At 48.1% G+C, this 13,494-nt stretch overlaps 1 protein-coding gene across 1 annotated transcript; it reads right to left on the reverse strand.

The window, feature by feature from the left end:
- Window positions 1-4,407: 4,407 nt before the first annotated feature.
- On the reverse strand, window positions 4,408-12,065 carry Krt32 (keratin 32). Its single transcript, XM_006992859.3, has 7 exons — window positions 11,501-12,065; window positions 10,485-10,567; window positions 10,162-10,318; window positions 8,774-8,935; window positions 8,570-8,695; window positions 7,657-7,877; window positions 4,408-4,839 (listed from the first exon to the last, which is right to left on the reverse strand). Exons 1-7 carry the CDS (start codon window positions 12,041-12,043, stop codon window positions 4,710-4,712), a joined length of 1,422 nt encoding a protein of 473 aa, XP_006992921.2. The 5' UTR covers window positions 12,044-12,065; the 3' UTR covers window positions 4,408-4,709.
- Window positions 12,066-13,494: the final 1,429 nt, after the last annotated feature.

Here is a 13,494-nt window from a genome sequence, read left to right on the forward strand (position 1 = left end):
CTTGAAGCTTGGGCTTCAGAGTGGCTCCAAAAGATAAACCAACTGTCATTGTCATTGGGGGGAATCAGGAGACGGGAACTTGGCTGCCAGAGTAGATTATCTCTAACCACCTCGTTGAGCATAAGTATTGCCATAGGCTTTTTATCCCAATGACTCTACAAAGCAAGTATGGTAAGCCTGGAGGCTATGGTGCAGAGACCAGGAGATTTACCAAATCCACACAGCTTGTGAGTAGCAAGATTGGTATTCTAGCCCAGGATTTCTCAAGCCAAAGCTACTGATCTTCTCCATTGTGCCGAGATGTCTGTTGTATGTATGCTTCCTCATTACAGCTAAAAAAGATACAGTTATCTTAACAAGTTGTTCAAAAAAACAGACATCAAGTGACATAAAGGACTTTCTAGTTAGCCAATGGAAATCATTGCATTAGAATGTTAAAATTTACAAAACTCCGTAAGAGAATTTGTTGTTGTTGTTGTTGTTAACAGACTAGCCTTCAACTCACAATCCTCCTGCCTGTCTCTCAAGTTCTGGTACTATAGGACTGTGCCACCATGTCCAGCAAGAGAATTATTTTATTATTAGTGATTTCCCAGTAATAACATGGGAAATGTAGTTTTATCATCTCTGAGACTTTGTGTCCATCTCCTGATCTTCCATGAAGTGTCACCCTCAGGCCAGATCCTCAATGCTGCCAACAGGCCCTCACCCCCAGAAGAGGGACTTTTCTCTAGGACACTGAATGCCAGAGCCAGGCAGAAACTAATGACTTTGGGGAATTTTGTGTCTTTGAGAAGTCACACCTTTTCTTCCTCCAACCCCACTCTAGAAGGACTCCAACCATCTGTGGGAATTTCTCCCAAACATCAAATATGACCAAGTTCTCATTACTTTACTGTGTCCCTGCCTATATTTCCTATAAACCAGGGTTATTGAAGCTCAAAAGCTTTGCTATGAAGAAAGAAGTTCCTCTGAGAAACCCAGGTGAGGGACGTGTCAGGAGGGCCTGGTGCTTGTGGGGCATCAATATTTCCCAAAGCCCATGCCCGTGGCTTCTTGACCCATCAATAAGAGAAACAGGATAGGCAGGATCACAGTCATCTTGGGGGTACCACCCAGCCATGGAGGGCCCCAATTGCAGGTTTACAGCAGGAAGCACATTCCAGGCCCTGGTCTGTGGGATTTGGTTTCGCACTTTTAAAACTTTAATAGGCATCTGGGTGGTCAGACAAGTCTTGGCGAGTTGCACTGGCCCAGGAGTGAAGACGAGGGCCTGGTTGGATTAGACAGTATATGTTGGGGAAAGGAGCCTACAGAAGTCCCCAAATGGTGTAGAAGGGCAGCGACTCCTGGCTTACCTAGACTCCTATGCAACTGTTCCTGCTCAGCTCTCAGCTACAGCCTAAGGGATGTGCTTGCCCTCAGCCAAACATGCAAGGATCTGAAGGGGGTGGTCTCTGATTTTTGTTGTTTTATTTTGCTTTTCTTCTTTTAAGGAGACTATACGTGCAAGGAAGTTTCAGCATCTTGGAAAGAATATCTTCATTCTTAGGGAACCAAAGGACGGCAAAGGGGAAATGTTTATTGCCCTGAAATAATAATAAGCCTCGGGTTCTTGGAGAAATCATAAAGAACTTGGAGACATGTTGGACTTGGCCTAGAATCACTTGGCTTCCATTCTGTCCTGCTGGTTGTGTGTCTGTGAACATATCTTTCCTTCCCTCTGGGTCTTAGACTGCTCGTCTGTGAAATGGGAGAGGCTGGGTCCCATGGTCTGTTTGCTAGGCTCCTTCTGGTCTGGCAGTCTGGGGCAGCTCAGAGCAAAAGCACTTTCTGTGATTGTGAGAACATTGAACTTCTGCACTGTTCTCATCAGTAGCATTTAGGACAAGGCACACACAGCCACGTGGGGTTACTGCAACAGAGGGGCTGATTCCTCCCCAATTTATTTAATTTTACCTAATTAAAATTTTAGTAAGCATGTATGGCAAGCACATTGGACAAAACCGGTCAGGATTACAGAACCAAAGCTTTGGTATACTCTATGTAAGTGTCTCAAGCCAAGGATGATGTAAGAAAGTTTTGCAGAGAAAAGATTCCTGATCTGTGTGCAGTTATGAAGAATTCCAGCTCTACAGTCACCCCTCTCCCTCAGCACCTCAGCACATTGAAACTTTATCCACTTACCACAGCTAGTCCAGCAGTGTATTTGTGTCTCTGCTGTCAGGCTAATGGCCTTGTCTGCCAGGCAAACATGCAGGATCATGTCTAGAGAGCCCCCAGGCTGCTATGGGAGCCAGTCCACGTTTCATGATTTCTTGGCAAAGCCAGAGAACAAATACTTAATAAAACCCCACTCGGCTCATTAAGGAAGAGCTGTATGTTCCGAGAGCGAGATCTTGGCTCTTTCCTCCTTTACCTGCCATGGCCAGTTCACTGCCAAGGTCAGTCCCTCACAGAGTCTCTTACATTGAATCCTTCCCTTTTTCCAGGGTTGTCTTGATTGCCTTGTTAAAGACCCTGTTAATTCCTCCATAGACAGTTGGTGCATGGCCCTGTCTCTCAGCCATCCTGTCTATACTCTTTGGTGAAATGCTCTAAAATACCACTCGGGTCATGTCATTCTTGGACCCAAATCCTGCAGCAGGCCTCCCACTGTCTTTGAGAGAGAAGGCAGATTCTCTATGGACCCCCAAACCCCCGCTCAGCCCAATATCTTCTTCCCTTTGAGTTTTATCTCTATTAACTGTTCACCGAGGAACCTGCTGCTCCATTTATGGAGCTCTCAAATTATAGGTCTCTCAAATATAACCATTGGCTCCCTGAAGACGCTCACACTCATACTTATGCTCTATAGATCCTGTTCAACCTCCCCAGCCCATCTCAAATATCATTGGCTACAAGAAGCCTTTTGGTACCCCCAACTTACTTCCTCCCACCCCCAACCTACTTCTTCTCCCATCTTTGCCAGTGTTTATTCCTTCTTGGTAGGAATTTGCGTGGTACTTAAAACAATGATGCCATACAGCTAGGCTTGGGTTCAAAACTTTTTCCTTGCATGTAACCCTCAACAATGGATCTACTCCCTCTCTGTGCCCTGATTTCCTGTGTCTCAAATGAACACAATAGCAACTGGCCTTATGAGGTTGTCATGGGAACTACCACACACATTCATTTTGATGATATCCTCAGCAAATCACGACAGATAAATGCATACTAAGTGCTCCATGTGATGCTGGTGCAGGCCCATAATCTTAGCTACTCAGGAGGCTAAAGTAGGAGGGTGGCAAGTTCAAAGCCAGCCTGAGCAATTTAGTGAGACTTCTTCGTTAAAAAGGTTGTTTTTTGTTTTTGTTTTTAGAGGAGGCCTGGAGGTGCATATGGCTCCACAATGGAGCACTTGTCTAAGATGCATGAGACCCTACATGCAGTTGCCAGTAGCGCCAGAAAGGAATGGAGACAGCAATCACTGATGCTGTTCTTGTGGTTGCTTGGTCCTTGCTGAAGGAGTGGAGCCTCACATGCTCTGCTCTTGGCTCCCTCTCTAATTATAAGTGTCTAGATGGGGAGGAGCACTTGCATTGTTTTTCCTGGTATCCTCCATACCCAACTGTAGTTTGCAAACACTGAAGACTCTGAATGTGAGTTGATCAAGCATCTCTCAGTAAGTGTGTGACTTCAGGACAATCTTTTAACCCCTCTGGCCCTTGGTTTCCCCCACAAAAAAAGTGGAGGGTTTTTTTTTTTTTGCAAGATTAGGTGAGGCGAAACTAGAATTGTCTGGAAACCATCGTTTGGTTTAGCCAGTCTCTGATGCAGACCCCACACCCAGCAGCACTCCCTGAAGACCTTATGGGTATATGATCATATCATGCTGGCTAGATGGGACCAGGAGGTGGGTTTATTAGGGTATTATTCTTAATTGCAGTTGTTTGGCTTTGGTTTCTGGCACGGCCATCTACCTCCTTTCTCTCTTTATTCTTTTATTGCTTGGCTCTGGATTTCCTGGTTTAAACGGATTTGTGGCATGCAAGCTTTTTTAGTGAATACCCCTTGAGTCTGTGGAAACAAGAAGGGCCGTAGAGAGCTGGTTCAGTGATTAAGAGCACTTGATGCTCTCCCAGGGGACCTGAGTTGGGTTTCCAGCACCTATATGGTGGCTCACAACCATCTGTAACTCTAGTTCCATGAGGAATCCAACACCCTCCTCTGGCTTCCACAGACACCAGGCATGTGATGCACATACACACAAGACAGGCAAAACCTCATTTAAAAATAACTGATACTTTTACAAGAAGAGGCATAAGAATATAAAACATGGGCACTCTCTTCTTGAACCCAAATGAACAAAGTTGGCTCACGAATACACACCACCGTGAGAGACAAAGAAATACCAATTTTCAGGGCCATTGAGTTAAGTTTTATTTGCAGCTTAACTGAAAACAAGTGCACTCCAAGAAAGCATAGGAAACCGGAAACATCACCAAAGAGAACCTTCTGCCCATGGGAATAGAGGCAGCAGCTTTGAAGCAGTGAAGGCAAGGGTACTCCCTGCAGTATCAGAACGTGCTGCTAGTGTCTGCTTCCTGATTCTGTTCAGGGCTGTCTAAGCTGGCCCCACTCTTTTCATGGTCTCAGAACTGTGATCAGGCTTGGTGTGAGGAACTCAGGTCCCCCCAGGATCACCCGCGGAGGGATGCTCAGAGGCTTCAGTAGCGACTCTGAAGGCAGGGCGAGCAAGGCACACAAACAGTGCGGGGCACACAGACTGAGCGGGACACCCCAGGGGAGGGTGCACAAGGCTGGCAGGAGGGCGTGGAGCAAGGGTTGCAGGGGAGCCTGGGAGAAAAAGTCACAGAGGGGAAGAATTAGTGGAGGTGCCCCACTCATAACAGACCTTGACAATCCTACCCTCAGACACCTCTCTAATGGCTGTACATCTCCTCCACCTGACTTTCCATCTCCCTCATCTCTGCCTGTGCTACCTCTGTGGCCTCCCAACTGATCCCTACCCTCAACTCCGCTCTTACCTCTCCTTCTAAGCCCTGGCAGATGGATGGCCAGAGGGGTCTCCAGTAGACAGTAATCTAATCACGGCCCTCCCCTACCTCAGACTTTCAGTGGCTCCCACTTGTGCTTGAGACAAGCGTTAGCCTCTTTAAAAGACGTGTGTGTCCTACTCCCACCTCTCTTCACAATGCTCAGGTCTGAGCTCTAGCTTTCTGCTAATTCCTCCATGAGCTTTGCAGCTCAGGCTGCAGAACACAGGTCTCCTCTTTCTAGAACCCTCTTCCACGGCCACTCACTTAACTCCTTCCCTTCTTTAAAAGCTCAGCTAACTGTCACATAACCCCTGACCCCTCCCTATCTCAGTGTTAAATCCCCCAGTGGCACCATATAGTTTCTCCCGTGGTAATAGCTAATTATTTCGCTATGGTCCGTCTCCTCTACAAGACAGTTGTGGTATGTGCGCTCTGTACACCTGGCACAGAGCAGGTACTTCATAAGATTGTGTTGAGAAGAAATTATAAATGGGTGTGGGATGAGCACATGGCAAAAGGAAACAGGATGATCTCAGAGACTGAGGCTGGGGAACAAAACCAGGAACAACATACTAGACGCTGGGAAGTGACCAAACAGCTCAGAGGCCCAATGTGTAGCTTGAGGGCCACATTCACTCTTAAATGTACTTAACGTTGCTGGCACCTATTTTTTTTCCGATTTGTTAAATATATTTTAAATTTGGAAACTTTGAAGCTTGGAAAAGATACAAATCCCAGCTTCCCTTGCGCAGCTGGAAGACTAGCAGCACGGGATCTGCATCCTCTGTGTGGAAATGGCCTTAAGGAGACAGCACCACCCTCCCTGAGCACAGCACAAGCTCCCTGGCTGCCACAGTCCCCACGGGTCCCACATCCTATGTGGATGTTAACAACCTGGTCCTTGCAAACATGTATGTTTACGACACTTGCCTCAGTGGGATAAGATTCAGAGTAATAGAAAAACAAGACAAAATCCTGGACAAGAAATTGCTACAAGGGCTGGGGGATGTCTCAGTCAGTGAAGCGTTTATCATACAAGTGTTAAGACCTGAACTGGATCCCCAGAAACCTATGTATGATCAGACATAGTAGCATGTGTCTGTAGTCCTGGTGTCCCTCTAGTGTGAGGGGAGGCAGAGGCAAGACCATCCCCAGAAGTTTGTGGGCCAGCTAGATTGGTGTATGTCATGGTGAGCAAGAGACCTTGTCTCAAATGAATGGAAACCCTAGGTCATCCTCTGACCTGCTCATGCTCGCGCGCGCGCGCGCGCACACACACACACACACACACACACACACACACACACACACATTGCACACATGAGCTGTAACACATGCATTTCCACATTCATATATATCGACACATGCATATGTGCACATACATGCATGTCAATACACATTCAGGGATTTGGGGCAGGGGAGATTGGTCCAACAGCTGTTAGCACACACAATGACCACAAAACCCTATATCCAGACAGCTGCCAGGTCCGGCTGATCATGCTTGCAAGACAGTGGGGAGAGAGACTGCCAGTGATCTCCCTATTGCTCCTGAACACTGTTCCTGCCTGGCTCCCCTCCCACTCAGCCCTTCTTGCATCTCTCAGGATAATCTTCCCAAACAGGAGCTTTGAGTTTTCTTTGGCTCAGACAAGAAACGTCTAGCAGGCATCTGATAGTACCGAATCCAGGGAACCAAATCCTATTGTCTCTGCATTCCAGATGTTTACCAGCCAGTGGAGAGATGAGCTATTACTCAGGTTCTACCATTCTCTCAAACCATAAAGGCCTCTGATGTGCCACTGTGTCCTTTGCAGCTGTCTATGAATGAGCTACAGCTGGCCATTCCTGCCCTGCTGTCCACCAGAGTCAATCACATTAAGTTACCTCCTGTCTTTCCAACACCCCCAAACTTCTCCCACCAGAATATCCTCCAGTGGTCTGTCTGCCTGTGCCCTGACAGATGCAACAATCTGAAGGCAGATGCCCTCTCATCATCTACCTCAGTATTCTCCATGATGCCTGACACACAGTAGGCTCTTGAAAGGAGTTTGTGAGCTTGAAGTGAAGAAAAACGGACTCCTGTTGTGTGGTATTTTGTTCGTGTTCTGACAAATAAAGCTTGCTTAGAGTCAGAGGGTGGAGCTAGCTACTAGTAAACCATAGAGGTCTGGAGGTCTATACAGACAGGAGACAGGAAGTGATAAGGAAAGGCAGAGACAGGAAGTAATAAGGTGGGGCAAAGACAGGCAGTGAAAAGGCGGAGCAGAGACAGGATCTCAGCCTTTTCTGGTTGGAGGATTCAGAGAGGTAGGAAGTGACTGTGGCTGCTCCCTTGCTTCTCTGATCTTTCAGCTCTTACGGTGATATCTGACTCCTGGTTTTTATTGATAAGATTTATTAGATTTATGCTTCAGACTCCTCTGGACCAGATTAGGGATGGTGGCCTAAACATCATCACCTGGCTTCCTTTAGAGCCTGCCAGCTTTCTGGTGGCTCCTCAGTCTTGGCAGACTCTAAGCTCATGTCCCTTGAGTACTGGTAGATGGACCTGCTTCCTAGACCCTCAGCCAACCCTGGTGGACACACCCTACAGAGCCTCTCCCCAGATACTCACTTGCTGTCCTCGCTCTCCAGCAGGCCCCGGTATGTGTCGATCTCACACTCCAACCGGGCCTTGACATCCAGCAACACCTTGTACTCTTGGTTCTGTCTCTCCAGGTCACAGCGGATGTTGGCCAGCTGGGACTCCACGTTGGTGATCATGCATTGCATCTGGGACAGCTGGGAGGTGAAGCGAGCCTCTGTCTCCCCCAGTGTGTTTTCCAGAGAGTCTCTCTAAGGCAAAGGAAAGACACAACTATGAAGAGGCAGCTGCTTTCCATGGCCTGACGTGAGAAGAGCCATGTCTTTGGTGCTGTGAATGGCCCCTCTCCTCTAAGCCACTGTAGACACAGAAGTCCAGAAACAGGTCAAGTCATCTGTGCCAGGCTAAGCATCAGGTATGTGGTAGAACCAGAGTTTTAAACCCAAGTCCTGAATCTGCTCCTATATCCTAATTCCTTCTATTCAGTTTGGAGTTGGAGTTCATCAAGTATTCTAATATGACATTATGTTTTTCTGACACTTTTCACATGAGAGCCCTTAAAAATACCCAGGCCCAAGCAAAGCCTCCAGAGACTCTGGTTCCATTGGTCTAGACTCTAGACCAATAATCCCAACACCTAGGATTTTCTCTAGGTGTCAGAACTATTAAATCTCTATAGGTGACATTGAGAACAAGGGGTTGGAAGGACGGGCTAAGTAGATAACAGACATGTTGGAAGAATTATGTTTGACATGCAATATAGAACATGTCCCTTTATCTCTTGAGCTGGTTCCCGAGAGAAACCTCCCCCAAAAGAGTCAGCTGGGGGTACATCCATGGTAGCTGAATCTGGTTGTCCTCCTGCCCCTCCTAACATGGCTGCAGCCCATGCCCAGGGCTTTCCCAGATCCAGAGCTGAGAGGCAGCTGCCAGCAGCACTCACCAGGCTGTGTTGAGCCTGCAGTTCAATCTCCAGGGTATTGACCGTTCGTCTCAAATCAATAATGTCTGACTGGTAGCTCTGAAGCTGCTCAGAGCTTGTGGCCACCTGCTTGTTAAGCTCTTCCATCTGCAGTGAAGAAAGGGAGATGGCTGAGAGTCCCTTAAGACCCTGAAGAGCCCCGCCTCCTGGGAGAGATGTGCCCACCTGCATGTTGAACCATTCCTCTACATCCCTGTGGTTGGTCTCCACCATGGTCTCATACTGACATCTCATCTCCTCCAGCATCCTGGTCAGGTCCACGGGGGGTGCAGCATCTACCTCAATGTTCAGGCGGTCCCCAAGCTGTTGTCGGAGGACACCAACTTCCTGAAAGGACACAAGACCCCAGGCAGGTGTGAAAAATGCATACACAATAACAAGAGATGCTGACGAGCTCAGCATCGGGGAGTGGGGGCTTCAGGGACTGAGGTCTACCCTGCAGAGCCTCAGGGGTCTTCCAGCTTCAGCTGAACACCCCAGGTGACACTTCCTGTCACTTGGGCAGAAGCCAAGTTCAGGGGCAATTGTTTGATCCACTGGGACTAAGATGGGAAACCCACAAAACCCCTTCTCCTTTCCTCATCACGCTACCAGTCCTCTTCTGACTTTACTTGGTTGGAGGTCCAAATGAGAACACCCCCCCCCAGGCTTGCCTGCCAGTGAGAGAAAGTTGTCACTGAGGCTACCCAAGTATGTGATAATGCCTCATTAGTGACTTCTTGGTGCCGTTCCCAACTCTCTGGTTTAAGTGGGATGAGTCAGGAGCCCCAGGGCATTCAGTGAGTGCCTGGTGACTGATTGTTATTTTACATTTAAGCCTACGGAAGCCTAGCTGGAGTCCAGAGACACTTGTTCATTCAAATCCCAAGTGAAAGGTGTGAGAGTCGACCCAGAGAAGGAAGGCCAAAGAACCATAGAGCAAATGGTCCTTGCAGCACATGGAGCCCTGTGAGGAAAGGGGAGAGAAACTGCGTCTGTGGCTTCAGCTTGGGTATCTTATATACAAACAGAAGAAACAGAGGTGGGCAAAGACGGAGATAGAACAGAGAGGAAAAACACCAAAGTTCAGCCCTCAGAAGAGGAGGATCTCACCCAGTAGTCAGCCTGACAGACACAGACAGTCTCTGTGTACGTTCTAGACCATAAACACCCCAGGCCCCACTGCATCGTTCTCCCTCTGGGATGAGGCCCTCACCAGAAGGGCAAATGCAGTCCCTGCTAGAGAAATTTGGTAGTCACCCTGGTCCAGGAAGTTCAAAAGAAAAAGGTGCGCTTCTGAGCACCTACCAAGAGGTAGGCATTTCATGCCCTGGACCTGGGTCATATCCAGGATCCATATAGTATCATTAAATCTTCCCAATAACTCTGAATGGCAGTTAGCCCTGTTTCATAGGTGATGGGGATCAGAAAACATACATGAATCACATGAACTCACAGAAACGATATGTGGTCCACCTGGCAGTGTCAACCCACGTCTATCCAACTCCAAACCCTATACCCATGCCGCATCCCAGACCCACGTCTGCTTTACTTTTCTTAACTTTTCATCTCACCTCTTCATGGTTCCTCTTAAGGCACAGCAGCTCCTCCTTCAGGGACTCTACTTGAGCTTCCAGATCAGCCTTATTCAGGGTCAGCTCATCCAGGATCCTGCGCAGGCCATTGGTGTCTGCTTCTACCAGCTGCCTCAGGGACAGCTCTGTCTCATACCTACAAAAAGGTCGGGGTCAACAACCAAGGGGTGGAACGGTATACAGAACTCAGGGAAGGCCTTGAAATGCTGGCTCTGTCTAGCCCAGTATGAAACCAATGGAGAGCTAGCCTAAGAGTACATGAGGAAAAGACTCCCTACCTCCAAGTCCCCTGCCAAACTCACTTGGTCCTGAAGTCATCTGCAGCCAGCTTGGCATTGTCAATGTGCACGATCATCCTGGCGTTCTCTGCCTTAGTGCACAGAACCTGCCAACCAAGGCACACCAAGTGGGTCCATGCAGGATAAAAAGAAGGAAAAGAACACAGTGGAGATGGCCTGGTTTCATTTCTGTTGCTGTGATAAAATACCCCGACAAAAAGCAACATAGGAGAAGGATTTATTTGGCTTACAATTCTAGTTACAGTCCATCATTGAAAGGAAGTCAAACAACTAGTCACATCACATCCACAGTCGAGAGCAGAGAGAAATAAATGCATAGGTGTGTGCTTGCTTGCTGCTTGCTTGCTGCATGGTTGCTTGCTGCTTGCTTGCTTGCTTTCAGCTTGACTGCTCCACTCTTATACAGTTCAGTAACCCTTGCCTAGGGAATGGTGCCACCCATAGTGGAATGACTTCCCACCTCAATTAACACAACTTAGCATCACCAAGGAAGAGAGTATCAGTGAGGTATTGTCTACATTGGGTTAGTCTACAGTGGGCATGTCTGTGGAGGATTGTCTTAAGATAATTGAGATCCTCTGAATGCCCCATTATGGATGCTGTGAGCAATTTGTAAAGGAAGAACCCTGTTCTGTCTGAAAACAAGTCCTTGACATTTACTGAAAATTTAACAGATATAGAGGCTATGCCAAATGCTGGACCTGCATTGTCTACTGAATTCTCTTAAGTACCTCTTTAGATACAGACCATTATTCTCCCCATTCTACAGATGATGAAACTGATGTCTGGAAAAGGAAAAGGGCCTCCCAAAGCTATGCAATATGTCAATGATAGACCTGATAACAGTTCTCTTCCTGCATTAAGGGCTCTGGCTTAGTGTCCAAGTTAGGAGATAATCCTATGCCCTGGGGAGGTCTCTATTCCCTGAGCATAACTGAAAACATTAATGAGATTTATATCTAGAGTACTGGCTTTTCTGGATGGCTCTCCCAGCTAGTCTGTTCACAGCCCACCCTCACCTTCTGCTGAAGCTCCTCGATGGTCTGGAAGTAGGATTGGTAGTCGGGACACATGGTCAGCACCTGTGTCTGGTAGACATCTTGGATCTTGCCCTCCAGCTCTGCGTTATCCCTCTCCAGCTGCCTCACCTTCTCCAGGTAGTTGGCCAGGCGGTCATTCAGGACCTGCATGGTCTCCTTCTCATTGCCATTGAAGGCACCCTCACAGAACAGGCCATAGGTACCCATGGAGCTGGAGACGCAACTGGTTGGCCGGCGGTTGCTGGGTTGGCAGGAGCTGGACAGGTAGGTCTTGGAGAAGCCGTTGGCTGGCCGGTAGGTGGTAGGCATGCAGATGGAGGGCATGCACTGCATGGGCTGACAGACATAACCCAGGCACAGCTCTGGCCTGCTGCCCATGTTGCTGGAACAGATGGAAGAAGGTCGGGAAGTGCTCTGGAGAGAGGCTAGTAAGGTGTCAGTGACGCAGCAGCTGGATGTCATGCTAGGGAGGTCCTTCCCCCCAAGCAGCCCTGGGTATCTACAAGACTCCATCCCGCCCATGCCTTTTTATACTCTTGGAGTGAAGGGGCTCACACTGAATAGTCATCAGGGAAGTGGGAGTGTTGATGTTTACACTCAGTCCCAGAGGAAGCCGATAATTAATTTGTAATTTGGTTTCCAATAAGGAGTTCCTTTCCTCGTAAAAGAGGCCAAACTTGTCATTTGGCTAAAGCAGGACTCTAGGTCCTTGTCATTGGTCACTCGGGGGAGAGCATCCAGGCACATCTTCAAAGGGCCAGCCCCATACCTGGGCCCTCATTACCAGGGTGTGGCAGCAGGTACTGCCACAGCTTGTCTTCTGTTGCCATGGACCTTGCCCACCGCGCCCCCGCCTGCATCTGCCCCAGGGAAGGCTGCAAGACAGTAGAAGGGTAGATGCCCCTTTAATGAAAGCATTCCACGTGGGAAGAGACCTAGCCCCTTCTCAAGGAAGTGTGTGGGTGACAGAAGCCGCCTCAATACTGTGGTATAAACCTGAAGTGAGAGGAAAGAGACCAGAGGCTTCAGAATGCAGCTCATCCTCCCACCTATGGAAAGGACTTATCATGGAGGAGAGGAGGAAAGGAAGGAATAAGCACATAGGCAGCTAAGACATCTTAGTTAGATGCAAATGGGAGAGGGAGAGGTGAGGCACTTCTCCTCCGAAAGGCAGTTCAATGTCATGAACACCTCCAGGAGGCAGAGACTCTGTCTTGACTCTCTCTGAGTCCTCCACTTGAAGGCCGCTGCCCCCATGCCATGTTCAACTGATGTCTGTTGAGACTGAGGTTTAATAGTTGGAACTGGTTCTCCTTTTACTCTCTACAGTGGTGCATAGGGAGCGCTCAGTTTGGGACCCCAGTGAGTGGAAGCCCTCTAAATTGGGTCTCGGAAGAGGGATGCTCTATGCTAAGCCAGAAAACAGGGAGCAGGTGTCCCTGGTTACAAAGCCTTGAGCATTCCCTTAAAGCAGTGGTTTTCAACCTTCCTAATGCTGCAATCCTTTACTACAGTTCCTCATCTGCAGTGACCCCTTCAACCATAACATTATTTTCATTGCTACTTCATAACTGTAATTTTGCTACTATTATGAATCATAATATAAATATCTGATATGCAGGATATCTGATATGTGACTCCTGTGAAAAGATCGTTTGACCCCCCCGCAGGGGATCCCAACCCATGCATTGAGAACCACTGCCCTAAAGCAACATGATGAACCAATGCTTTGCAGTCCCAGCCATGAAAGCTGTAGGCTCACATACCTCACATGTTATATCGCCACTTTTGTATTCATTCCTGTATTCATTACTTTCCTCGTTGCTACAACAAAACACCTAAAAAACACACCTCAAAGAAGGAAGGCTTGCAGTCGGAGGGACTACAGTTCATCAGGGCAAGAAGGCTTGGCAACGGGAGCTTGAACAGGCAAAAAACAGAGAGAAATGGATGCTGATGCTCAGCTGGTTTTC

Source organism: Peromyscus maniculatus, chromosome 8 (assembly GCF_049852395.1).
Source record: "Peromyscus maniculatus bairdii isolate BWxNUB_F1_BW_parent chromosome 8, HU_Pman_BW_mat_3.1, whole genome shotgun sequence".
In the NCBI taxonomy this organism is placed as follows: Eukaryota; Metazoa; Chordata; class Mammalia; order Rodentia; family Cricetidae; genus Peromyscus; species Peromyscus maniculatus.